Here is a 27828-nt window from a genome sequence, read left to right as displayed (position 1 = left end):
ACCTGAGTTCCGTCGGTTACGTGAGGAGTCTTTATGGACCTTTTTCACAACGTAACGGGTTAGCCGGTCTCAGGCGAAGGCAGCATGGTTTTTCTCCAGCAAACTCGGGTTTTTCATCCAGCAAACAGAAAGGTGACCTCAGAACACACGCAATTTACAGACAATATGCACGGAGCAACATGGCCTTAGTCGCCGATGCTGATAAAACCTTAATACCACAACCTTAACAACCCATTCTCATTGATTGAGAATTGGACTGGATATTCCGTCAAACTCACAACTTGCTCAAATAAAACAGATTCTACAAAATACCTTTCACTGTAGCGAGAGGAATCTTATTTTTAACTTAAGAACTCAAAAATTGAAATTTTTATTCAGTAGAAAAGAAAATCGAATATTTCATAATAAAAACTGCCTTGAAAAATCTCAGTTACGAATCCTTGTAAAAAAATCAGTGACCTGAAACTAGGAACAGTCACTACAAAATGTATCTGCTAAGCGAACCATTGAACCTTCATGACCGCAATAGGTTGATGACATATTAGCAATGTTCAGAAATATAGTATGCGTTAAGATTTTACTCAGAGCTTTGTCCTTTCAAGGTTGAAGCAAGAAATTATATTGAGTGCACCTGAAAGTGACTAAATCATGAAGGACAAACGTGTTTGTTGTCATTTAAATTTAATAAAAGAGTATACAAAATTCAAATAACTGAATTCCCAAAGTTTCATTATAGGAGCATCGTGTCATTTGTGAGATATGATATGCAACTATTTTGGGATTCGTATCATATTCAGTTTAGCTTGCTGACTTTGCTGACGACCATTTCTTGTTGGGTGTTTCCAGGACTATCTTCTTGAATTTCTCGTTGACAATCGTTAATACAAATAGTTACTAATGGTCAAGTTTGTTTTATTTCGGTTTTATGGCGCATGAGCGACTAGGACCATGATGCACCAAGTCCGACTAATATCCAAAGCTACTACTTTTATCTTTCTTTCCTGAACTCTATTCTTCACGACCAAAATGAGCTTCATAATCTGGAAAGTGTGAATTTTAAAATGGCATATGTATTTCAAAGTTCTTACGAAATCCTTAAATCGGATTACCACATAATCTTATTCACCATAAGCAGTTTCTGTGACTCTTTTTCAGTATAATAACAAGTTTCAATCTCTAGAAAACACGTTTGCTTTGTTTCTGACACGTTGGATATTACTCTTGGATTTTTCATGAGGATTGGTATTTGCATCAAATTTGGTTCAAATCAAGGAAAAGTGCAACAGTAACCCATAAGCTGTTAAAAAGAGCTTCTGGAGAAGACGTTGTGCAGAGTTCGAAGACTTTTCAATGATTCCCATTTAAAGAGGACCTCTGGTTGATGGAAGATGATCTCTGGAAGATGATCATCGCTCTGGTCACCCATCAACTTCAAAATCAATGACTCAATGAATCATGACAATATCATCCCCTCAGCACCTTCCACTCAAAACAAAGAAAATCAAAAACTCCTGAACAAAACAAATCAAGAGACAAACACGAATAATACTGATCAATGGAAGAACAATAAAAACATAAGGGCAAAACATTTCGATTTTTATTTGTTGTTTAAATTATTATCAACTTGGACAATATGCGTTATAATTAAAAAAAACACACACACACAAAAAAAACTATTGAAAAATATTCTTTATTGACAGTGGAACTTAAAAAAAAAAAAAGAAATATAAATTTACTACTCTGACCACCAAGTTTTGTACTGTTCACATATATCAAGAGTATATACACGTGCTGCCATCTGAAGATATTTCAGATAACTAATCTGAAATTTACAAAAATAAAATAAAAGATATATTATACATAAGCCTGGAAGTTGGCTAAGAACCAAATGAAGTCGTATTCCAAAATGATTTCAACTTAATTTTCAACTGAAATCAAATCAAATCGTATTCCAAAATGATTTCAACTTAATTTTCAACTGAAATCAAATCAAATCGTATTCCAAAATGATTTCAACTCAATTTTTATTGTTGATTATGTGAATACCTGGATTGGGTTCACTTTTTTGCCTATTTGTTTCCAAACGGATAAAAAGTGAATCGTAAATACTGTAAAGTATGGACTGGATGAAATGATAAGTGCTGTTTACTTGAAACTATGAGATCTGTAGGCAGAGAGTTGTATACACACTTTGATACGAATGGTAAAGGAACTTGATCTGCCTCCTTCTCTCCCACCGTAAATATCTGCGAGCACCAGGGATGGACCAAGGCTTCGAAGACCTGGACAAAATAATGGCTACATATGAAAGATATAATCCTGAAGAGCAAATTGTGCCATCTTCGAATACATATATTCTTGTGCTGAGTCTCCAACAGAACACTTTACGTTTTTCAGTCAGCTTCTAAAAAGAAGGTACCAACTTGGTCAACAAGATTTTGTACTTGTCTTGGCTGTCGATGGGGTTTATTTTTAATAATGACGTAACACATATAAACACACACATTTACAATAAACGCTCGTGGAAATTCCAAAAATCTCCTCTAGAGTAAATACGATTTTCAAATGGGATATATTGTCAGTAGAAATTGAACTAATAGCTGCTCTTTCCATTATTCAGCCTCCTTTATGTCCCAAACTTAAGGAGAGTTGGGAGTACCTCAAAGGTGCTAATCTTGATATGCTGCCTGATGAATGCTTCTTCATTGATTTGATGCGTATGGGAAATTATACCTTGCAGCCAATGCCTTTTCTTTGCGGATGAAATATTTCTGTAGTGGTGTGACTAGCAGCAGTAAGGGGTGTAAGAAAGCTACGGCCAAACAGGCAGAGTTGAAGATGTTTACCTATAAAATAATCGAAAATTTTTATTAAACCATCAACACCTAGAATATAAGAAATAGAGTGATTTGAAAATGAGGATCAATAAATCCACGCTTTGGCTCATTGTATAAGAGCCAATCAAAAAGTATGGAGATTGAATCCGTGGGGACTAAGATATTGTACTTCTGGTTGCTGAAGATACGACCCCTCAACGTCCCCTTTGGGGACGTCGAGGGGGACTTATTGCACCATTCTGCTGTTGCGATGATGTTCATCGCAACAGCAATCCCAATATGGTACAATTTATCGGAAATATTCATTCATCTCGATACTTTTTATCATCCCTTCTAACAATAAATGAACATTTATTAATAACATAAAAAGAACTTACACTTAAAACATCCTTTTCTGATCGAGCTTCCCACAGGAAAAGGGGAAATTGTAGAAGGGTAAAAACTGCTGAGGCAGTACTCATTATTCCAAGTAATCTATTAAAGTGGTCAGCAGGAAACCTGAAAGAAAAAAACAAAGGCAAACTTTCGAATTTTAAATAGTAATACAAAAATTCAAGAAAAATTTTGCTTATATCTTAACCTTACCTTATCCTCAGGTACGCAGTTCCGATAGCAATAAAGAATGACCTCAAGAGGGTGACAAACACAATGGACACGTATACAGCGATTTCATTGTCAAAAAACTTGCATGCCTGCACAACGGCTTCAGTAGCTGTGGTAAACATCATGGGCCAAAAGGCCGACCGCAGAGCCCTTAATCTGCGCGTTTCAGCATCTTGTTCTGCAAAACCAAAAAAAAAAAGAGAAAGATTCGATACAATATTTGCATAACCAACAGTTAGCATAAAATATTAATCGTCAATGTTCCAATACTTTTGGTAACACAGTATGTAATTTCAAAAATGCTCCATGCCCTAACATCTGGTGTAAACAACGTATCCATTTACAACGAGAAACCTGATCACACTGTTTCCCAACAGATAAGCGTTTCTATGGAAACGATGACAAAAAAAAACAGCCTTAGCCTAAAAAAAAACTAAAAAGGCAGCAAAGAATCCGTGCAGATGACAAAAATCCTGTTTGGCAACAATCACAACTAATCAGCGCGCGCAGGATTCCTATTAAATGTCAATTTCCGCTTCGGTTCACTTTCGTCTGACTTTTAAATTTATGCTTTTTAGTTCGAGATTAGGCCAGGAAGAATTTTTTTTTAAATTATTTTTTTATTTCACTGTGTCTAAAAACAGTAAATAAGCATAGAAGTAATATTCCCAACATGTCCACTATAGAATTAATTAAACAATCAGTACTTTAGAGCTTGTAAAACCTGTTTTTTCTTCAATTGGTAATTCGATCAGGAACAACAGTAGGAGCAAAAAAAAATAGCATAACACTTGAGAATAAAATTTAAAAGATTTTTTTTCAGCTTTACATTTGTAAGAGACAAAAGCAAAATTAAAAATAAATACATAGGAGAAGGAGAAAAATTACAGTTAAGAGAATCAATGACCTGAATGGTTGAGTGGATTTAAAGAAAAGGAAAATTAACCAGAGTGGGGGCCCCTTTCGATCACAGATATCTGATGTTCATATTACTAAACAACTTAATGCTCTTAACAAATATTTATTTATATCTTGAAGCTAGAAAAAGAAGTGATAATTATCATTACTCTACCTTGGGCGGCAGCATTAATACTCTTGTCCATTACAACTCCCCCTAGCGGTGCCAGCATGAGTCCGGTAAATTGAAACAGGCCGTAGATTTTAGTAAACTTAGCAGCTATAATGAGATCATTATGTTTGCATTAAGAAGTGGTAAAAACATGATTAAATATATCATTACAGAGTCTCTTCCATCAAATTAATTGTCCAAATAATAGATTGAACAATAAAAAAAATAGTTAATAGTTGTTTAATGTACGATACAAGATCAAAATTCTCTTTAAAACATCCTACAAGTTTCTTTTTATTGGTAGTTTATCTTGGTAATTTAAGCAAAATTTGCACAAAAGTGTAGCCAATGAGACCAGGTACCTTCTCTGACGTCACTGACGATACGTTCCAGCCACAGATGGAGGGTGCCCACATATATAATCGTATAAAGGCATAGCCAGCAGAACCAGTACTGATGCATGAGGAAAGAAAATGAAAAAAGGGTGTGCCTCAAGGGAATGCTGTTCTTTGGAGATGGAGACTTCTCAGTTGAGCTGCCGATACAGGAAGGCGATACTAAAATAAATAAAATTTATTTTATTATATATTTTTATTATTAAGGAATAATATAACGACTGCGTAATTTATCATTAGCCATTTTTATAGTTGGTAAGACACATCATAATGGAATCATCCAAATTGATATTTCTTCATTATAGTTGACATGGTTTCTATCTTAGACATATTTACTTCACATAAACAAAAATGTGTCCATGCTCATGTCCCAGGCCGATTAACTTGGCCACGTGAAAAGATCACATCAAAGTTCCTCTGGCAACAGATATTATGTTCGGGATACCAGGCTGAGGTTAGAACTGGGTCATTATTCCACAGGCGCTTGGAAATCTCCTGCTTCCAGCCTGCCAGGAGCTTTGATCCGCTGTATATATGCCAATATTTCTTATAGTTTTTAAAGCTGTCCAATTTGCCTTTTCGTGTTTAAATATATTTAATATATGTACTTAACAGTGTTGTCATACTTACTGATTTTCGTTGCCTTGGAGAAGTCAGAATTTTCACATTTTCTGTTACTGCATGGAGAAGCTGCAAAAAAAAATCTATATCTGTGAAAAATGTCAAATCTAAGCTGTTGGTTGTTACTCTCTAAAATCCACATGCCACACAATACTAAGTATTAAACTATCACTGGAATTAACGTACGCATTGACAACATAAACTCTTAAAAGACTCTTACATGGAATGTTGGAGAACTTTCCCCATATCATAGGAGAAATTATGGCGATCTCACCAGCTTGTGGCTTGTAGAAGGTCTTTTCTTTATCTGGTTGATCGGTGATTTTATTTGCAGGAAGAATAAACAAGGTGACTGGAAACATTACGGCACTCAAAGCAATGAGAACAAAGCAAGCCCATTCCCAAGGAAGACCAGCATCAAAAGCATACTAGAGAATCAAAGGAAAAATAAAGGACTTAAAATTAATCGTTTCAAAGCACCCACACTTCAACAGTTTAAATCTTTGCTTTCACCAAAACACCTTAGAGAAATTTTTCCTTTTACCAAAACATCGAAAATGATTACCTTTATGAAAACAAAGACAGAAGCAGAAGAGCTAAAGGCTCCACTATAGAGTGTGATGACTGTGGACCTCTGTTTCGGAAACAAGTTGGCTATCTGAAAGAAAAAAAATTAAAGACATCGATCTTAACTGCTCTTGTAACCATTTGCTTTCCATAATCCTAGTGGTGAACAACCTACCTGCATGTTAGCCAATCGGAGAGGAACTCCAGCCAAACACATTAAAGACAGGGCAGGAAACACTAGATTGGAGGTGTCTAAGTAAAGAAACGGAAACTACATTATGTGTAAATACAGTAGAACCTCTTGAATAAAATTTCAATTCGAATCTCTTGAAAAATATACGGTTAACAACTACATTTGCGATTAGATAAGCTCAAAGTAACTGTGCAAGCGGCATGGCCTACCTACCTCTTCCTGTGATTGAGAGGAGTATAGTCCCTGAGGTTACCATGGCACTAGAAAAGAAAAGAAAAAGTTGTCACTAAGTTAAAAAAATATGGAAGCTACTGGTTAGTGTTTCTTAAAGAATTACTGAGTCCTTACTTGATAATCAAGCGAACAATCCGGAGTCCCCATCGATCCAGTAGGAAGCCCCAAACAAACGCGGTGAATCCGATACAAAAGCTACCAACTGTAAAGGCAAGATTAAGAAGTTTATCTTGTTTGATGCATCCTCCAGTAGTTTTCATACTTACCTGTGGAGATTGAAAAAAAAATCATAGAATAAGTTGTTCTGTTAAATTGGGAAAGGATCACCATCTCCAGCATAAAAATAAATATTTTTTAAAATTAATATAATTTTTTTTATATTAACTTTACCATAAGTCATTCTTAACAGCATTATTATTTTTTTTTTATTATTATTATTATGTCTACGGTGGCACCTAGACTTCCGTCTATCTCCACCTGATAAAGTTGACTTTGTGCAGAACCTCTGCAAAATAGACCTGTATGAAAGGTCTCTTCGCCATCAGGGAGAAGCTGTCACCTGCACAGCCGCTCCCCGTTGGCGAATAGACCCTAATGGCCGCCCATATTCACTTGATGCTGGGCCTGGTCTTCTATTTTAAGTGCCTCATGCACAAAAATCCCGCACCCACCGGAAGTAGTGCTATACCAGTGGGTGCCAGCAATCCCGCTCCCAGGCTGCCCACACCTGAGAGCCAGCACAAAAAAAAAAAAAATAAATAAAAGAAAAATAAATAAATAAAAACACATAATATAAACAAACTAAAAGGAAAAAAAAAAAAAAACACAAATAATCAAAATGTATATAACCAAATCTTAATTAGTAATCATTAGATTATTCCAATGTCTTCTCCGTTGAAAAACAGTTACACAGAACTCTTGCAGTGCTTGAAATTTATCCTGATTAGCAATAAGGTCACTTTCACAGCCTCTAACTAAATTACCAATCTTCACTTTTAGCCTTTCTCTATGTTCAACATACAAACTACAATCATATAATAAATGACTCCAAGTCTCAGGTTGACCGCAAGTGCATAAAGGAGAGCTGACTAGACCAAAGTAATGTAGTTTAAAATTTAATGAGCCATGGCCAGTTAAAATAAACGATGTTACCATAGAAGGAAAAAACCATTTGTTGTTACTATCATAAGTAAATTTAACTGTTGGAATAAACAATCTAGTCACCTCCCCAGTTGCACTAAGATCCCATCTCTGTTGCCACATACCAATCAACTGTGTTAGAACATTTTTCTTAGCTTTAGCTATCTCTATAGTGACATCAGATGTAATATTCATGAAAGAAACCACTATGCCTTTTTTTAAGTAATAACAAAGGGCCCGATACACAATATACAAGTCTAGAGGCAAATGGCCGGCCAAAACCTGCATAGCATTCGTTGAGACTGTTCTGCACAAATTAGAAATAACAAAGCATTGAACGCTGAATCGATAACAATTTCTGTTTAAATTTAACGTTAGTAACTCTGAAGTACCACACTGATGCTCCGTACGCAACTATGGGTAAGAAGACTGCCTTGTAGTATAAATTTAAAACTTTCCTTTTCAACCCCCAATCTGACCGTGTTAATCGAATTATTGCTGCACTAAATTTTTTAATTTTTTCGTGTAAGTAATTTAAATGTGGGAAAAACGATAATCTATCATCAATTCTTATACCTAGATATTTCACCTCAGATACTAGGGGAATCTGCCTCCCCTTAATTAAAGCTTTTAGCGGTCGCGCATAATTTAGTTTCCCCTTAAGAAGCATCATAACAGTTTTAGTTGTAGATATCAATAGTTTGTGCAGATCAGCCCACGGCACTAGACTTTCTAATACCTGGGCCACTCTTATTTCAAGCACAGCCCTGGATTTACCAGTAATACATAAAACCAAATCATCTGCATATGCAATCTTATGCAGATTTTCAATTGATTGTTCTAGCCATAAATTAAGTACTAAGTTCCAAAAAAGTGGGCCCAATACAGACCCCTGAGGACACCCTCTCGAAAGATTCCTATTAAACTGTAGATTCTTAGCTTTCAGTATAATTTTCCTACAATACAAATAACTCTGTATCGTCCTATACAATAAGTCTGGACATTGCATACCCCTTAATGCAGACAGAATACTCTCATGCCACACCATGTCAAAAGCTCCAGTAAAATCTATAAAGATGGCTAACACATATTTATCCTCTGCCTGGTTGGTGAAATTCATGAGATCATTAATGGCATCCTCCGTAGAATGCCCTCTCTTGAAACCATACTGATAAGGCAGGGTCAAACCATTTTTATCCATGACTTGGTTCAATCTTATAAATAACAATCTTTCAAAAACTTTGCCAAGATTGGGCAATAACGAAATTGGTCTATACCCTCTTGGGTCATTTGGTTTTTTACCCGGCTTAACTAACAGCTTGATCAAACCAACTTTCCAGATCCCAGGAAAGGTACCTTGAAGTAAGCATTTATTATACAAGTTTAACAAGATGTTAGGATAAAGCTCAATCATTTTAAGAACAGCGGTATTCTCTACTAAATCGATTCCTGGGGCTTTGGAAATGTTAATTTTCTTAGAAACGGCTCTCAATTCCTCTAAAGTAAATAAGCTAATATCAACAGACCCAAGGTATGTTACATTAGAGTCCTTGATGCCTTCTTGCTCTGTTGTCTCCCCCCCCCCTTCTTCCTCATGAGGAAACAACTCCGATGTTATTGCCTGCACTGTTGTAATCCAATCAGTTGTTTCCACTCCATTGACGATTACGGTATTCATTATCTCTCCAGGTCTTACTTTATTCATACTTAGTTTATAAATTAATCCCCAAGGATCTGTATTGCCCACACTAGTAACTAGATTTCTCCAAGCCTTTAATTTACTCTCATAAATAGCCCTATAATAAATTTTCTTTTTATTCCTATAACATGCACGATAAAATTGAGCCTCATTCAGCCCCCACCGCCCATACCTCTGATATGCCTTCCTACAGAAAAATACTTCTTTCCTTAACCTGGATAATTCCGCATTCCACCAATTAACAACTCGTCTCTTAACTCGTTGTCTTCTTGAGGCACAACTGAGGGCTCTAAGCAATGAAGACTGAACGAAAGCAGCATACTCACAAGCATTTAAAAAATTCGAATTAACCATATTGTCTCCTGAAAAATCTAAAGCCACTGACCGTGCAAAACTAGACCAGTTAATCTTCTTATAAGTAAATCTAGTTAATTCAAAATTATCAAAATCTAAAGAAGTATTTAAATCAGCCAAATTAATATGAAAAACCAAAGATCTATGATCACTATTCGTATAGTCCGTTTTCACAAGCCAATGACAGATTCGTCTGGATAACCCCTGAGTAACTATAGTCAAATCAATATTCGACCTGCCATGAACATTATTAAAAGTATAAGGCTGACCTGATATATTGACTACACACAAATTATTCATTAAAATAAAGTCCTCCATTAAGCGACCTCTCTGATCAGTCATGCCGCTAAACCATAAGTTAGACTTTGCATTGGAATCCAATGCAATAATTAAATTACTACAACCAATTTCACTGAAAACAGTTTCCATATAATGGATAGAATTAACAATTTCGTGACTTGGAGGACAATAAAGAGATATTAAATTAAAAGTCAACCTAGGAGTACTAATGTTCACACATGTTGAGTTCTGACTACACAGCCCAGAGAGGACAGTTACCTGCAATAACTTATTAAAGACCACAATTGCTGTTTTAGGTTTCACATCAACTACACTTATAACTCTGGCATCAGCAGGAAAACCAACAATTTTATGTCCATGTGCAAAGGAACCAACATACGGCTCCTGCATACACAAAATGTCAACACTTTCTTGCACGGCCACCATTCTAATTTCATCAGTAACCGCACGACATCTTTGGGCATTGAGTTGAACCAACTTAAGCACACTACCTTCATCTTTATGTTGAAAACTACCATTCACATTAAAAGTACTACAGTTATCCATCATAGGTACGCGTACTGGCGAACTCTAGGGCCTTTTTATACTCGGGACAACTACTACTCCTTAATGAGTGATCATAAGCTCTACCTCTGCGCTTGCAGTTCACACAACATGGATCTTTATTTTTATTTGGGTAATCAACAAAAAGATGGCCACCCTGAGCACAATGACCACACGACACAGTCTTGTGTGTGCAGTGTTGTATAGAGTGGCCATACCCCAAACACTTAAAACATTTAGTCACAACTGTAAAACGCCTGAATTTGTGTGACGTATATCCAAAATACAACCTGTCATTACACATCAAATTTTGCAACATATGAGGAGCTACCCCAATCACCCAATTATTAAACCTTGCCTTGGAACTGTTACTAAATCTAAAAACAATCCCCTCTCTGACCTCTTGCTCCTCATATCCATAATCTTGAAGGTTTTTCTTATATAAATCCCTAATAATATCCTCCTGAGTTAATTCCTTAGGTACATCATACACTAAGATGGTAGGGTTCTGTAACTTTACTTTATCCAGATTAATACCCTTTTGAAAAAATACCTCTGCCTTACTGAGTTTATCCAAATCCTTATCATTATCTGTTTCAACTAAGACTCCTTTATTTCGTATAGCCCTTAGATTTCTAATTTTTAGTTGACAGCATTCTTAACAGCAGTCTATCTAAGAATCATTTAAGGAGTACTGAAATAGAGACTTTAAAAATATCAGGGGTGGAAGTCAAATGCAAAAAATGCATCCGCCCACATAATAAAAAGAAGAAATAACAAATGAAAGATCACTTTCTTCTGTTAGTAAGCTACGAAGTAAATACTAATTTACTTTTCAGGTCTCAAGGTTTTTCCAAAGAAACGGAAATTTATTGAATTGTAGACACGCCACAAGAGGAAACAAACAATTTTATGTAAAGAAGTCCTTTTTTGCTCCCTCTATCGGGGAAATGGTGAAATTCAACACCAATTGAATCTCCGGTTGTAGTACGCAGTCTATGTTTTTGTAATGTTCTTTGAGCATTTCCTTCTGGATTTTAATACAATTGAGAAATTAGGCGTATTTCAAGTTTCTGTTGTGGTTATTATAAGAAGCAAATGGTAATACTTAGTGATTTATAAATTTAGTAAACTGATAACAAAAAACGAGCTCATAAGTACGAACTAAGCTCAGTCCTCCAATCAACTGCAACAAATAATATCGAGTGCTCCAGCTACATTATACAAAAATTTGCTCTGCTGGGCAAGTACAGGGCATAAGACCAGAGAATAAGAATGAAGTGGAAAAGGAGGAATACAGAGAAAGAGGTTTAGGAGCTGGGGAGGTAAAAAAGATAGAATAGAGGAGGATCAACAGAGGGACCCTCCAATAATTAGAAGTGAGAAGAAGTAAAGCAAGAATAAAGTTACAGTTGCCTACACGTAAAGGAGTTCTGTAGGCAGAACTCCTTCACGTGTAGAAGAAATAATTAATCTTCTAACAAAAACGCAATGAATGCTAAATCCACGAATTCTAAAAAACTCCACAGAGAGACACCTATCGGGTAATCACTGAAAGTCATAAATTCCAGGAAGATATTAAATTACTTCAATGCAATGTTAATTTTAAACTTTAAAACAATTTAAGACGCATTACGCCATTTTAAATTAGACGCTATGACACTAATACAATTGCTCAGAATGTATAAAAATTCAGGATTCCTAAATCATCATTTATTACGGAAGCCTTCAACGTTCAATAAACAACCTCTAAAAATTTCTATTTATTGAATTTCCTAAGTCCAATATTGTCCATTCTTCCTGCTAGCTATCCTCTGGTAAGGTGACAAGCAACTCGAAATAAGTGAGCAGACTGCCAAATATTCCAACACGCACTATTAATAGTGTGTGCCCTGTTCCAACCAGCTCATGTTCAGTCCATTACGAACTCTAAACTGAAAACGTGTGGAAATATTTCGTTAATCAACAAGCAGTGTGCACAATAATTTCAGGGCAGCGCTGCTTTGCGATACCAAAGTGGATTTGTAGAATTCATCGAAGGTCTAAAAAGTCCAAACTTTTTAAATTTATTTTCATTTTTATCTCGAGCTATTACCAGGTAACTAGTTACGTCATAATTGACTTCACTCCTCGGAATTAACATGCGTCATACAGTAGCCACAAGACTTGGCCTGACGATCACCAAGCACGTCAGCTAATTACACATTTCATCAGCATATGTCTTTATTGTTTTGCCTGATCTTGTTCTTGTCCGTCGATACAGAATTTGGGTTTACAAAACCAGCAACTAATTAGTATTAATGACATTTTTAAAGCATGCAACACTGGACAGAGTCCCGAACAGTTGCTGGGTAGCAATTATCAGCTTTAATCTCTGTAACGTAATTGGGCATACCAGTAGCAATTAGAGGGGGGCATTAAAAAGTCAAAGAAAGTGCCTCATCTGTTTTTCTATGGAACTGGATTCGGAGACAAAGAGACACAAATGACACGACGACACATATCGTTTTTCAATCACCGATACCAATGGCCTTGACTTATATGTTCTGGAGTGTGCTGTTACCACACGTGCTCACCTGAGCAAAACTCAATGCAATTAAATTAAATTTCTTCAGAAAACTCTAGTTACGATGCAATAGCTTGTACCACGGAAGATATACGTAACAGTGATTAATAATTTGGTTAATAGTGTACATAAAATCCTAGGAAACTATTATACTGACAAAAAAGGCGTCACAATTAAGTAGAGATTTGGAAAACTGTTGCATTTTAAATGTATAATTTTAAAAATCGCAGGTTATGCTTGCGTAATTAATTATCTGAAGCACGTCACCCAATTAAACATTTAATTTTTTTTTTAATTATGAGTATTTTATGCTTTTAGTAAAATTCTCACGTGCGAGTAACACTTAAAACAAGTTGACTCTTTTAAGATCGTGTTGGAACGAAGGAGTCCAGTTCTTAGTTTGTTTTCTTAAATAAACATTGCTGTGTGGACATCCCTTAAGGGCATCACCATGATTTTGATGGCTCACCTCCCACACCATATGGATGAGCCTGAAGACGGGAGGAACATTATGAATTTTTTTCGGGCTGTGGCCAAGTTAGTCAGTCTCCGGCAGCAGTGGCACAATTGTAACTGTTATTAATTTTGGTTTTTCATCAAGAAAACAGACAAACCGATTACCATAAACAGCTTCAATTTATAGACAGAATACGCTGACACCTCATGGAATTCGTTGCTTTGGTATAAAAAAAAAAAGCTAAAGCAACATGGACATCATACCCTATTTCCTTGTTATAAGGAAATGTTACTTTGAGCTTATCAGTTCTTGTTGAAGAATTCTTTATGTACTGTTGTTGATCAGTACTATTGTCTGAAGAATATTCTACTTGACACGAGATGTTCGTATTGACAAAATGGACAATATTTCACCTTGGCCTATATCAGCATATGACAACCGATTACCAATTGCAATTTAGTCTTCAGATTTTACCCCCACGCCTCTTGTCTCTTTTTTTTTTTCTTTTTCGTGGAATTCAGTTATCTCACATTTTATAATTATTATTTCTGCTAGAGTCCACGTAACTACTCATTTTCCCATGTACTGAACCTTGAGAACTTGTAATAGTAAGTTTGCTAGCCGGAAAATATTGCCCCATTGGAGTTTGTCATACAGATATTTTCTTGGTCATTCGTTACATACTACATAGCCGTACGTGATGTGGAAAGAGAGTATACAAATCGTGAGAAAGAAACATTTCACGTTCATCCAATTATCAAAGCGAAAGCCTTTTTTTATTTCTTTACAAGCCTCAATGGATTGTGTATTTCAATTTGAATCCAGTATCTGAGGTGATTATCCAGTGGATAATCACCTCAGATCAATGAATACGACACGAAATCGATATATAACCTTTGGGCACTCACAAGGTGTTGAATCACATTAATAGTTCATTTTGTTCAATCTTTTCAGAAGGATGCACTTCGCTGCAGCGTTTAATCCATTATGCAGTCTTTGAGCTAAATATCTTTAGCAGCTCGTAAACTACTGTATGCCCACATCTTGTATTCATGATTCTGTTGATAACATATCGAGTTAGACACTTTTCGTTCACTACAAATCGCTTCAGAAGTTATTATTACAATAAAAACAACGGTATAATAAATTTAAAAAAAAAAATAGAAATTCTTTCTTAAAATGCAATCGCAAACTGAATTCGTTTGCTATTAAAGAAGCCGAGAAATTAATAATTCTTAATTTTTAATATTAAAATTAAAAAAAAAACAGGTGGTGGCGCTGCTCAATATTTTAAGTACTAAATACTACAAGACGCTTCAGAAGTTTCTACCCAATATTGAACGAAACTACCCAACCTCACCAAACTGATTCTCCCCAGGTCTACAGGTAACTTACCTTTTAACTGGACACGGAGCGATTAATGCCAAACTATCTCTACTTGGGATCTAGAATGATCCAACTTGCACTTGCGAGGGGCTGGAGAGCTGGCAGCACCTCATGTATGACTGCCGGCTCTATGAAGACCTACGTAGTGTTTTATTCACCAGGATCCACTACTTGCCACAGGGAGAAGAACATCATCCTCCTAGACACGAAGGAGGAGTATCAAGCCTTCTTGGATTACGCGCAGGCACTGTTCGCGAGGAGGAGAAACCAAATCGCCGCAGCCCACAACCCACTACCGCTATAACCAGAGAACATCTGTTCTTCAGCTCGCTTGGACTGGGACACCAGAAATGACCCATCCCCAAGAATTAGAAAACTCAGGAAACAAACTATGCCAAAGTAGACTACCATGGACGGGACCCATGTCCTATGAATGGCAAATGGAGATGACTACCAAACTTGGACACCCCACCAGCTGGGTCTATGTTCCTGAGAACTGGAAGACTTAAGGAAATAAACCACCCTAAGGTAAAGGATTAAGACGGACGGAACCCCGGTCCCACGGATAACAACTCGGACATAACACCAGATTGGACACCACCAGCAGGGTCTATGTATAGTTTTCCTGCAGACGCTTGTTGGCGATCGCACGAAGAGCCTGGGAAAACCTGGTAGGCATAACAGGAAATAATGTGTCCTGGGGAGTGGTCTATAGGATAATCACAAACAAACTCCCCAGGGGAGAAGTTATTTCTACCACACTGACACCACAGGGGAGCCAAACCACCACATGGCAACATTCAATCACAAATATTCTGGGTGCTATTTTCCCGGAGACTGCTGTGCCTAATTCGCCTGATCAGGTAGAATATGCCAAGAAAATGACATGTACGCCACTGACTCCTGTGCACCACCCTTCATGCTAGATGACATCAAATCGTACATAAGAAATAATAAGTGTCCTGGCCTCGATTACCTCGAGCCGGAAATAATCAAAAAAGGAACAGAACTGACCCTCCTAAATCTCCTTCTAAATCTGTTCAATAACTGTTTGGATCAAGGCATCTTGCCAAGAAACTGGAAGACCGCGGGACTGAAGCTGATCCCAAAAACCCCATGAAGTCTCTACAACAGTCAATCACCTACAGACCGATATCTTTGCTACCGGTGATCAACAAACTATTTGAGAGAATGCTATAGGCCCGAATTGACACACATTAAAAGAGTACTCAACTGCACATGTCTACCCAGTTCGGCTTTAAGCTCGAGTCTTCCACAGTAGAGGCACATCGACATCTGCTGCACGGTGTGGTCAGCTCCGAAGTAAATACTACCTAATCATCTCCACTGATTTCACCAGGGCGTTCGACACCACTTGGGGCCCGAGCGTCCTGGCAAGGTTAAGGCGGGCCAACCTTCCCTGCAACTTGTATTTTACTATCAAATGTTATCTTACCGACAGGAGTATTAGCGCCGTGGTACCCTATGGCAGGGTAAGCCGCCGGGTTTGCAGCGGCTGGCCCCCAGGGTTCCGTCCTAGGCCATTCCTGTGGAATATTGTCCTGGATAAGTTCCTGGACATGGATCTTGGTGACGTCCAAACCCAAGTTTTCGCCGACGACCTGATTTTGAAATTTTCTGCCGACAGTAGAGCACAGTTGAAGGTAAAAGCAAACTAAGCCATAAAGATACCACAGGACTGGACCCTCTTACACTGCCAAAAAAATCTAACCGACTAAGACGTCTTCAATCTTACTGAAAGGAAACCTTGACCTGCGTAGGCCGCCACAAATAAAGGTGAATAACACCATAATTAAACTCCAAAGCCGGCTTAAGTACCTGGGGGTGATATTAAATTTTACGCCATCTTTCCTTCAAGCAGCATCTCACACATCTAAGGACAAAGATAAGTATTCTGCACTGTTAGCCCGTGTGGTCCGTCATGACGGGGGACTTAAACGTCGCATACTCTCCTTATATTACAAAACAACACTCCTACCAGCTATAACATATGCCTCTGCAGTTTGGTATCACAAGGCATCAACTGCCGTAAATAGGCGCATAATCGACTCAATCCACAGAACTATCTCGTTAACCATTACCAGAGCCTGCAGCACCACTAGTACTGTTGCCCTACAGGTCTTGGCCGGAGCCCTTCCCCTTGACCTGGACATCATACGCACTGGAATAACCTATTATATAACCAAAGCCTTGCACCCATCTAGACTACACAGTGAATAACAGCGCAACCCACAAGGCTGAAAAGAACAGGCTGAAGAAATACCTAAAACAAACTTGGCAAAACCGCATAGGCAAAACTACATAGTACATACCCCACACAACTTTTAAATCCCTTGCTTGTCCCATACATAGAACATATGTTGAGGGTAGACGTCTCCTGGGAGAAAGCCCAGGAATCGTCAGGCCCTCAACATACCTAATACTGAATAATACCTAAAATCAAATTATTTAAATTTTATTTATTTCAAATTATCTTATCTTATTTCAATTCTATTCTATCTGTTCTATTCTAATTATTTCTACTCTATTCTAATTATTTCTACTCTATTCTAATTATCTTATCAGAAGCTATTTCATAAATCAAATTAATTAAATTTTATTTATTTCAATTATCTTATTATTTCAAACATTTCAATTAAAACAACTGAAATGATTATTGCAATTAAAACCATTGTATAATAAATTTTAAAGAAATATTAGCAATTCTTTCCTAAAATGTAATCGCAAAGTAGGTGGCGCTGCTAAGGAAATGTTTTGTTCGTTTGCTATTAAAGAAGCCAAGAAATTACTAATTATTAATTTATTATTAATTTATTATTAATTTTTAATATTGAAAAAAAATACTTGGTGGCGCTGCTATATATTTTCTCTGTGATTCAAGAAATGAACAAGTCTTAATTTTTAATGTAATAATTACATGATGGCGTTACTAACAAACTGCAATGCGTAATATGGGCAAAAAAAATTAGTAGAAGTTGATCCAACGTGGGGGTGAGGGGAGGGAGCTTTTTCGGGATCTCTTTATTCACTCAAAGGGTTCTGCATGGTAAGTCTTGGAGAAATAAAGACTACTTGAATTGGTCTCCCATCTTTGTACTGTACTTCCTTTCTCAGTATTAGCGTATCGAAAAGAGAGAAAAAAAAATTATTTTCCTTGACCGACTTTCTACCGACGTTAAGAAACACTTAAGGTTTCTTTAGCTGTGTCAGGTTTTGCTGTCTTCCCATTCAACAATCATAAGACAAAGCAACTGTCTCGGAACTTCAGAAACCTTTGGTATGGAACGCCCAATCATGTCTAATGATTCAAGCTATTGAATATGCTTGCAGTTTTAAAATGGAAGAGATATTTTATATCATAATATAATAATTAATACAAGTTAATTAATGTGTGTAATGTGTTACATTTCAGACTCGTTAACGAATAGAAATAATTAATGATTTATAACAAAAGAGGGCAAAAAGGAAAGTTTTATTCTTGAACCCAGAAAATTTTGTTTCTGCTCATCTGCCATATTGCCCATTCATCATTTCAACCAGCGCAACGCAACAAACATAATACTGCATCTAGTTGATCCACTTTCAGATTAAATCGGTGTTGTTAAGATATTAGATGAAGGGTTGAGTAGATTGCTTCTCATTGGTGGAAAATTTCAGGTGGTCACCACGCAGTCTGGTTAGCATTTAGTTCGGCAGGAATCGATTAGATAAAGCAAGCCTGGAGTTCATAATCAGCACAAGTTGTCTCCCTCTGGACTTGGAGATTGTGGGCCGTGGGCTGCTGCACCAACACGCCAAAGGAAGGGTAATCACACATTTGGGATACACTACGGACCCAACTCTGACCAGACCACAGGAAAAAAGACGTCTTACAGACCACATGAGAACAGTGTGGCAGAATCGGTGGAATGACTCCACTAAACGCCGCATAACTAGAAGCTTCATACCAGACATTAGACGTGTTTACTCTATTTCCCCGACCTGGTACTCTCCTGGACTTCTTACCACTTACAGCTGACAGGGCATGGCTCCTTCAGGAAGAAGCTACACGATTTTGGAATCTCGGACATAGTGCACTGTAGATGCGGACAAGAAGAAACTTGGGAGCACCTGCTCTACGAATGTAATATCTATGAAAACCTCCGTGGCCAGCTGTTTACCAAACTACGCTCCATCCTTAGAAATCAGGAGGACATAGTGCTGCAGGAAGAAGAAAACTATAAGGCTTTTACGCTTTTCGCTAAAAATCTCTTCGCGAGGCAAAAGGCACTTCCACCACCCTGAAACAAATTTCATACTTTGGACCACCAAACAGACGCAAAGAACAGAACTTGCCATTGAAGACCAGCTGAGTGACTACAGGACTTGAACACAAGAGGCGTGACAACCTAGAGCAACTGAAAGACAACTGAGTCCCTATTGGATGCGACCAAACACCGGGACCTAGATGTAACTGGCCTGTCACGTGCAGGTGACGCATCCTGGCCTCTGCCGAGACTAAGTCCACCAGCTGGAGAGTCAAAGTGAACGACTTAGATTGCAGCCTGCTGCCAACTAGCCAAATGGCGACCCAGGTCTGACACATTGTGGGGCCTGCTTTATCTCCTTTTTCCGGCGGGGGGAGACACCCCTGTCCCCTCCTCTCCTTACCAAACCCACTTTCCCCCTGGTGTGGCATGGGCATGCCCACTGAACATTTAGGAGCCACCTTCTCTATCGGTCCCTTTCTTCTTCTTCTTCTATCCTCTAGCCTTCCTTCTCCCCACCTAAATCTGTCTACCTTTACAGTGCATAGTCCCACATGTCAAAATTGTAACTACACGAAAATTGCTTGCCCGACCCTTTTCGGAAAAAAATAAAACTCATCCAGCGTACAATCTCTTCTCGCTCTTAAAGCAAATCTCTATGATCAAACAAAAGCATCAACAGCGATTAAAGCATTTTTTTTTAGGTCCTAGCCACTGAAATCTGAGGAAAGTGGGTGGCAGGACCTGCCAGAGTACTGATTCCTTACTGGTAACACCTGGCTAGCCTCCTCGTGGCGCGGTACGGGCAACGTCGGGTTCCATCAGGGGTCCGATGGCCAATAAGCCAGATGAACAATGGGCACAACAGACTACACTATACATGATCCACACACTTTAAACCTCTGGCTTGACAGGGTACTGTCACTCAATACAGAGAACACCGTGGAGATGGGAGAAATCCCAGGAGCCTCTAGACCCTCAACATACCAAATACCAAAAATCAGGTGTGGCTCATAGCTGGAATTAGGGAATCCGCAAACTTTCCCAGAGGTTTTGCTTGAGATCAGCCTGGTTTTCATATTTTGAGATGAATAAAATCCTTTTTTTTTTTTTTTCCGGCCAAATATGGTAGTCGTCTGATTTTTAGTGCATTTGCCATTTGAGATGTTTTCTGGACAGGAGGAATTCGGAGCTTATCGTATCCGCTGGCCACTCTCGGGCTAATATTCTTTGACCAATATTCTGCTGTATAGATTCGCTTTATATTAGTTGGGGCAGCAGATGCTCAGCTCTCCACAACGTAAAGAATAACTGAATATATACAAGATAAGATGTACAATGTTTAAAGTTCAGGATCGTGGACGATCGTTGAATTTTTGTTACACGAGCGGATACGATACCAAAATAATAATATTTAGATAACAATATTCATAATAATATTAATGTGTGTAAAATCTAAATAATAATGCAGGCGCGCGTAGCACAGGGGCATTGTCTCCGTTCTTCCAATACCGGGTGGAAAAGGCCAAGGTTTGGATCCTGTCAATGACGGAGCAACTTTTATGGGCTGTTTTTATTCGTTGGCTGAGTTAGTCGGTCTAAGGCGTAGATAGCAATATCCCTCCACTCCCGAAAACTCGGGTTTTTCGTCCAGAAAAACAGATAAATCGACCAACCTATTATTTTTGGCCACCGAATAATTAAATTCATCTGCTGTATTATGTCAGTAAATTGCGTGTGTTCTATGGTCGATTTGCCTGGTTTTGCTGGACGAAAACCCCGAGTTTCCCCCGGGAAAACCTTGCTATCTACGCCTGAGACCGACTAACTCAGCCATAGAGTGAAAAAAGCTCATTAAAGTTTCTCGCGTCACCGATGGGATTCGAACCCGGGCCTTTTCCCAGTGTGGGGAGGACGGTGACGATACCACTGTGCTACCCCACGCAGACAGACAGACAAATCGACCAGAGAATACACGCAATTCACGAATATACTACACTTGAGTATTTGAATTAATATTCCAGGTGATATTTATTTAGCGTATACTTAGAATAATACAAGACAAATATAGAGATAAAAAAAAGTTCGGTGTAAAATGACCTAATAGATCGTAAGAGCTCACAACTACACTGATTAAAACAAAACTGGATCACAGCACGTGCAAATGATGTATACCTAAATATGATGACATGCACACCTCATGATATAATTGAAGCCAAGTTCCAATTAGTTCACGTCGTAAACTTTCAAAGCACCTCCAGAGTAAACCGTAATTGGTCACGTAATTGATCTCCTGCAACTGAGGAAATCCGCAATTTCTTAAATAGCTGAAGAACAAATTGCCGACTCTCCTATTGTAGAAGTAGATTCGGCAGTTTGTCGCGTTTTGGGGCACCCTTTTCCAGAGGAGCAAGTTGTCTCCTTTATCTATTCATACTTCCACACTCAATGACCAAAGAAATTTGAAATTTTGAAATTGGAATCAACAGATAATCAAACGTACCGCATGCAAATGTAAGTTGTCATGCGGTATGATCCCAAATTCCTTAGTATCGGATAAATACTGTATCTTCCTGGAGCTTCTTGGTCTATCCAGTAATGGATGAGATAATCTTTACGATTGTCAGAGAGGTGTTAGTGTTGGTTCACGTTTAGCACGAACTACATGAGCAGAAGCCTGAAAAACAAGATGCATGGTATTTCAGAGACTGCTGGGAGCCATTGCGGTACAAGTAAACACATGGGTTGTGTTAGGGTAGCTAAGAATAGAAACAGGTGCAGGTATACTTGTGTGTACACCAATGCTAGGAGTTTAGTAAATAAATTTGATGAATTTGAGGTTTTGCTCAAAACATCGAAGGCAGATATTGTTGGGATATCAGAGACGTGATGTCACACAGATATAAGGGATGCAGAACTGCAATTTGGGGAGTACAACGTCTACAGAAAGGATAGACAGGATAGGAAGGGAGGAGGGGTTATGTTATTAGTTAAGAAACACATAAAAACCAAGGAAGTGAAGCCAGTCGACATCGCGGGACAGTGCAGTGTGGAGTCAGTTTGGTGTGACATAAACATTGGGAGATCAAAATTGAGAGTAGGAGTGTGCTATAGGCCTAATGACTCTGATGAGTATAATAAGGAACTGTACAGGGAAATAGAGTGGGCCAGTAAATCAGAGTGTCTTATAATGGGAGATTTTAATTTCCCAGATATTGACTGGAATTTGGGGGTTGGTTACTCACACACTAGCAGGACTTTTGTGGATTTATTGGATGATTGTTTTCTACATCAGCATGTTCGGGAGGCAACTAGAGGGAGTAATACTCTTGATTTGATTATCAGCAGTGATTCTTCATGCATTAAGAATCTGCAGATAAATGAACCACTAGGTGGCAGTGATCACAGTGTGCTGAAGTGGGATTTACTCAAAGAGGTAACTACCATTAGGGGTAAAGGGAAGGGTTATTGCTTCCGTAAAGGCGACTACGATGGACTGAGACAGTATTTAAATTCTATACAGTGGGACCAACTGATGATGTTACCAACAGCAAATTCAAAATGGGAAGCATTCAAAGAACTTATCTTGGAAGCTACTAGGCTTTACATACCAACTAAGAAATATTGTTCAAGGTTTAGGCCAAAATGGTTGTCAGATGAACTAATGAGGCATATGGCAGAGAAGAAAAATGCATGGGATACATACAAATTAACACATGACACAGAAGCCTATGATAGATACAAGTTGATATGCAACCAAGTTACAAAGGAGGTTAGGCAGGCGAAGGCAGATTACGAGAAATCCTTGGCAAGGGATGCAAAGAAAAACAGCAAAGAGTTCTTTACTTATGTAAACTCTAGAAGGAAGGGGATGAATCAGATTGGTCCACTTGATATTGATGGGTCAAGTGTTGATGATCCTGCTCAGGTAGCTAACAAACTAAATGAATATTTTGCATCGACATTCACACATGAGGAGTTATTCAGCAAGGGGAATGCCAGAGGTGTATTCAACTCTAGCAGTAAGCTACAGAATCTTGAAATAACTGGGAGTAAAGTGGAGGAGAAACTGTTGAAGATAAACACAAGAAAGGCACCCGGGGTGGATGGGATCTATCCAGTTATATTAAAGGAGGCAGCAAAGGAAGTAAGCAAACCCTTAGCCATAATTATGAGAGCTTCCTTGGACTCAGGGGAGGTACCCATAGACTGGAAATGTGCAAATGTGACCCCAATTCACAAAGGAGGATCAAAGGCTGACACAAGTAATTATAGACCTGTGAGCTTAACTTCTGTTCCAGGAAAATTAATGGAGGCACTGGTTAAAGAAGCACTGCAGGATCATTTAGACAAGACTTCAGTTATAGCTCAGACACAGCATGGTTTTGTTAAGGGGAAGGCTTGCCTGACCAACTTGATTGGATACTATGATGCAGTCACAAAAGAACTGGATGCAGGGAATAACTTTGATATTATATACTTGGATCTTAGAAAGGCTTTTGATACTGTTGCACATGGAAGACTGCTACACAAATTGGAGCAGTGTGACATTGGAGGCAAATTGCTGCTATGGATAAAGGGGTGGTTGAGGGGGAGAAGACAGAGAGTGGTAATCAATGGACACTGCTCATCGTGGACTGATGTTATTAGTGGAGTCCCTCAGGGCTCAGTGTTGGGTCCATTATTGTTTTCTGTATTTATAAATGATATTGATGATGGTATATCGGGCTTAATGTCCAAGTTTGCAGACGATACAAAGGTTGGCAGGGTTGTCAAGGACACTACTCACACTATGCTGCTGCAACAGGATCTGGAAAGGTTGAGCAGATGGGCTGAGAGGTGGCAAATGAAGTTTAACATTGATAAATGTAAAGTACTACACATGGGAAACAGCAACCCCAGAGCAACGTATCAACTCTGTGGTACTATACTGACAGTGGTAGAGAATGAAAGGGACTTGGGGGTGGTTGTGCAGGCAGATATGAAGTTCTCTGAGCAGTGCAGACGGGCTGCAAGAGTAGCTCATGGAGTATTGTCAATGATATACAGGAATTTTTCCAGCAGGGATAAGGAGGTGATTATTCCATTGTATAAGGCGATGGTCAGGCCACACCTAGAGTACTGTATACAGGTCTGGAGGCCTCATTTCAAGAAGGATGTAGAGCTGCTGGAACGAGTACAGAGAAGGGCAACAAGATTAGTGAATGGAACAAAGGGGTGCTCTTACGAAGAAAGGCTTAAGTTTTGCAAATTACAGTGTCTGGAGACTAGGCACCAGCGAGGTGATCTGATAGAGGTGTGTAAAGCCTTGAATGGTTTAAGCATGCTCAATGCTGATGGGATTCTTCCTCTAGCTCAGAAAAATCACCTGAGAGGGCATAAATTCAAACTGAGGAAAGACAGATGTAGGATAGACGTGCGGAAATTTGCCTTTAGCCAGCGGGTGGTTGGTTGGTGGAACAGACTTCCATCCCTTGTGGTGGAGGTTGATAGCCTAAATAAGTTTAAGGCTCAGCTGGACAGGTATTTTGAACGAACAGAGGGGTGAAGTGGAAGTGGGTTTTTTTTTTTTTTTGGCTGATGCTGCATAAGCTTGCTTTCTTGCATCAAATGCCTCTACTAATGCTAATGCTAATGCTAATGCTAATGCTAATACAACTGAGAAAACAAATGAAATCACTGGTTAAAAAATTGCAGAGTCGGTACTCCAAGAAAGAGACCACGTGAACTTAAGTTGGTCAGAATAGAAGCTTCAATGTACAGAAAATGACTGAAAAATTCAACACAAATAATGATAACGTATATATCCAGTGAAATGTCTCTAATTATAATTTGGAGCTTTCGAGGCTTCTTTATCAACAAATAGAATGGATTGTTGATAAAGAGGCACATTCAGCCTCGAAAGCCCCAAAGTATAATTAGAGGCATTTTACTGGATATATACATTATCATTATTTGTATCACTATGGATTCCAGTACTACAGGCCCATTTATCCTCATGAAAAATTCAATTTAGAAAAGAAAGACAAAATTTCCAACCGAACTATAAGGCGGGAATTGAAGAATTTGAGTTCTGGTTGTCGTGTGCCATCAACGCCAATATTGGAGTGTGGAGGACTGGAAATCGTGTGGTCTGACGAGTCTCGTTTTAGTGTTTTTTCAGCTTTTCATGAGGTTCATACTGTGGTACGAACCTCATGAAGTCAAGTATCCAAGCCGTCTCATGTCCAACACTGGCTGCAGGTGGGTTAATGCTATGGAGTACGTTCTGTTGGTACAGACTGGGTCCGCTCATACCGTTAGAAGGTCGTGTTAACTCCAATGAATATGTTTCTATCGTATTGGACCAACTTCATCCTGTAATATTGCATATTTGCCTGGACTGCAATGGTCTCTTGCAGGACGACAATGCTTTTAATGGCTTCTTTGATTCCTTTTCTTCAATGCCTGCAATGGTTTCTTTGATTTTTTTTTACTTCAATGCTTTCAATGGCTTCTTTCAAGACGACACTATCCAACGTATGAACCTCATGAAGCCAAATATCCAGACTGGAGGTGGGATTGATGCTATGGGGTATGTTCCGTTGGTATGCACTGGGTCCGCTCATATCGTTAGAAGGTCGTGTTACTTTCAGTGAATATCTCTCTGTCGTATCGGACCAACTTCACCTGTAATGTTTCATATTTACCTGCTTTGCAATTGTTTCTTGCAAGACGACAATACTTTTAATGGGTTTTTTCTTCAATGATTTCAATGGTTTCTTTACTTCAATGTTTTCTATGGTTTCTTTGCTTCAATACTTTCAATGGTTTCTTTCAAGACAACGCTACCCAACATGCAAAAATTGGATTTTGTTGTTGTAGTTGGGTTTTAGGAGTATAAGCGACTAAGCCATATTTCTCCGTGCTCTCTGTAAATTGTGTGTTCTGTGGTAGATTTCCTGTTTGCTGGACGAAAAACCCGATTTTTCGGAGAGAAAAAAAATTGTATCTCAATGGTTCTAGGAGCATTCCCAAACTATTCATCTGCTGTATCCGCCTAATTCTCTAGATCTGAATCCAATTCAGAATGTCTGGGATATGTTGGACCCTGCAGTCCGGCTTCACAGTTCTCTACCACCCACAACACAACGGCTGACAAATATATTGATGGAAGAATTTGATGGATTCAAATATGAAGCTAGACTCCTTCACGCACACCTAGTGGATACCATACCACAACGTATACAGGCTGTAGTTCGGGGGAAAAAATGGCCCTATCTAGACACTGAATAAAAGTACGAGTAATGAAGAAATCGGTTAAGAACCCTTTACCAAGAATAATCGTATTTTGTTGAATATTTAATCAAAAGATTGGTTGTTGTTGTACGGTTTTAGAAGCATCAGCGAATAAGACCATATTGGTCCTTGTCTGTAAATTGCATGTTTCCCGAGTTTCAGGGAAAAAACCATGCTATCCTCTCCTGAGACCGAATAACTTGGCCACATTGTGAAAAAGGCCCATAAAAATTCTTCCCCTTATCGACGAGACTCGAACTCGGGTCTTTTCCAACCGTTGGGGGGAGGACTGCGATTTTACTAACTGCGTTACCCATGAGGGCATCAGAAGACAGGCATATAGTACCCGTTATAATTGTTGTTATGGTTACGCAACTTAGATTTTTAGATTTCCGCTAGCGTAAGGTCAGCCAGTAAAAATGGACACGAAACAATATTTCAGAGGCACACACATCAGGCGTTCGTAGTTTCCTTATGAGAATATACATATAAGCCAAAAATAACTAATTATTATACCTTTTACACGATACAGAGAAGTCCGTGGGATAAATGGCTTTTATCGCTACGCTACGAAGAATTATATAAGTGGTGGCCTTGCAAGACATTCTCCTTACAAGACGTTTTATGACTACTGTCTTTCTAATAGTTTCTATCAACAAGGAAAACGTTCGTTTCAAATATAATTATTTGACGAGTGGAATGTTTTTCTTTCTTTCAGCCTTTCAACAAACTTATACATTGATGGCGTTGAAAAAAAATTGAAAGGCACAGATTAGAAGAATGGCACATCCTACATACACTATATTGCCAAAAATATCCGGATACCCGTGGGAAAAAATTGAATTGTGTAGCTATCTACGTTTCAGGAAAAGCCATAAAAGCAACCATACTTACGCTAGAAGAGCCATTACAACAAAACTGCGATACTATACTCTAGGTCTGGGGTAATCTACCTGCACGTGTCACAAGCGACCCGCTTGTGACACGTGCAGCTCTTCTCAGGACCACAACTCGACTTGGGAATAACGTAGAAAAATTATAGAACTGATTTCAAAATTCAGATTTGAAGATAAACACATACAGCTTCAAGTTTTCGTGATCCATTGTCTGTTTTATAGAACATGCCCTTATACAGTATATATGTGGGGAGTAGTATATATACTGACTGGACAAATGATTGGAAACGTTTATTAAAGGTTTAATATCCAGAGAGAGCCATCTTCATTTTTTGTCTGAATTACAGCCCGAACAATTTGTCAGGAATTTTTGCATTTCTGCATCGATTCTACGAGGTGTCTGACAGGTATCTGATTCTACG

At 38.5% G+C, this 27828-nt stretch overlaps 1 protein-coding gene across 1 annotated transcript in view; it reads right to left on the bottom strand.

Moving 5' to 3' along the window:
- Positions 1 to 2051: 2051 nt before the first annotated feature.
- Positions 2052 to 27828, bottom strand: part of LOC150083893 (equilibrative nucleobase transporter 1-like) — a 43119-nt gene continuing 17342 nt past the window's right edge. Inside the window, exons 2-12 of the mRNA XM_090374934.1 lie at positions 6634 to 6785; positions 6499 to 6545; positions 6268 to 6344; positions 6091 to 6183; positions 5746 to 5953; positions 5535 to 5594; positions 4872 to 5066; positions 4513 to 4617; positions 3423 to 3618; positions 3215 to 3335; positions 2052 to 2846 (exon numbers count right to left, since the gene is read on the bottom strand). Coding sequence (XP_090231060.1) covers positions 2703 to 2846; positions 3215 to 3335; positions 3423 to 3618; positions 4513 to 4617; positions 4872 to 5066; positions 5535 to 5594; positions 5746 to 5953; positions 6091 to 6183; positions 6268 to 6344; positions 6499 to 6545; positions 6634 to 6785 — 1398 coding nt within the window. The 3' untranslated portion in view covers positions 2052 to 2702. The remainder of the gene's footprint in view (positions 2847 to 3214; positions 3336 to 3422; positions 3619 to 4512; positions 4618 to 4871; positions 5067 to 5534; positions 5595 to 5745; positions 5954 to 6090; positions 6184 to 6267; positions 6345 to 6498; positions 6546 to 6633; positions 6786 to 27828) is intronic.

The sequence above is a fragment of the Mastigoproctus giganteus genome, chromosome 6 (genome assembly GCF_048544385.1).
Source record: "Mastigoproctus giganteus isolate SK-2022 chromosome 6, ASM4854438v1, whole genome shotgun sequence".
Taxonomy (NCBI): Eukaryota; Metazoa; Arthropoda; class Arachnida; order Uropygi; family Thelyphonidae; genus Mastigoproctus; species Mastigoproctus giganteus.
This window is presented reverse-complemented; position numbering and strand designations above follow the sequence as displayed.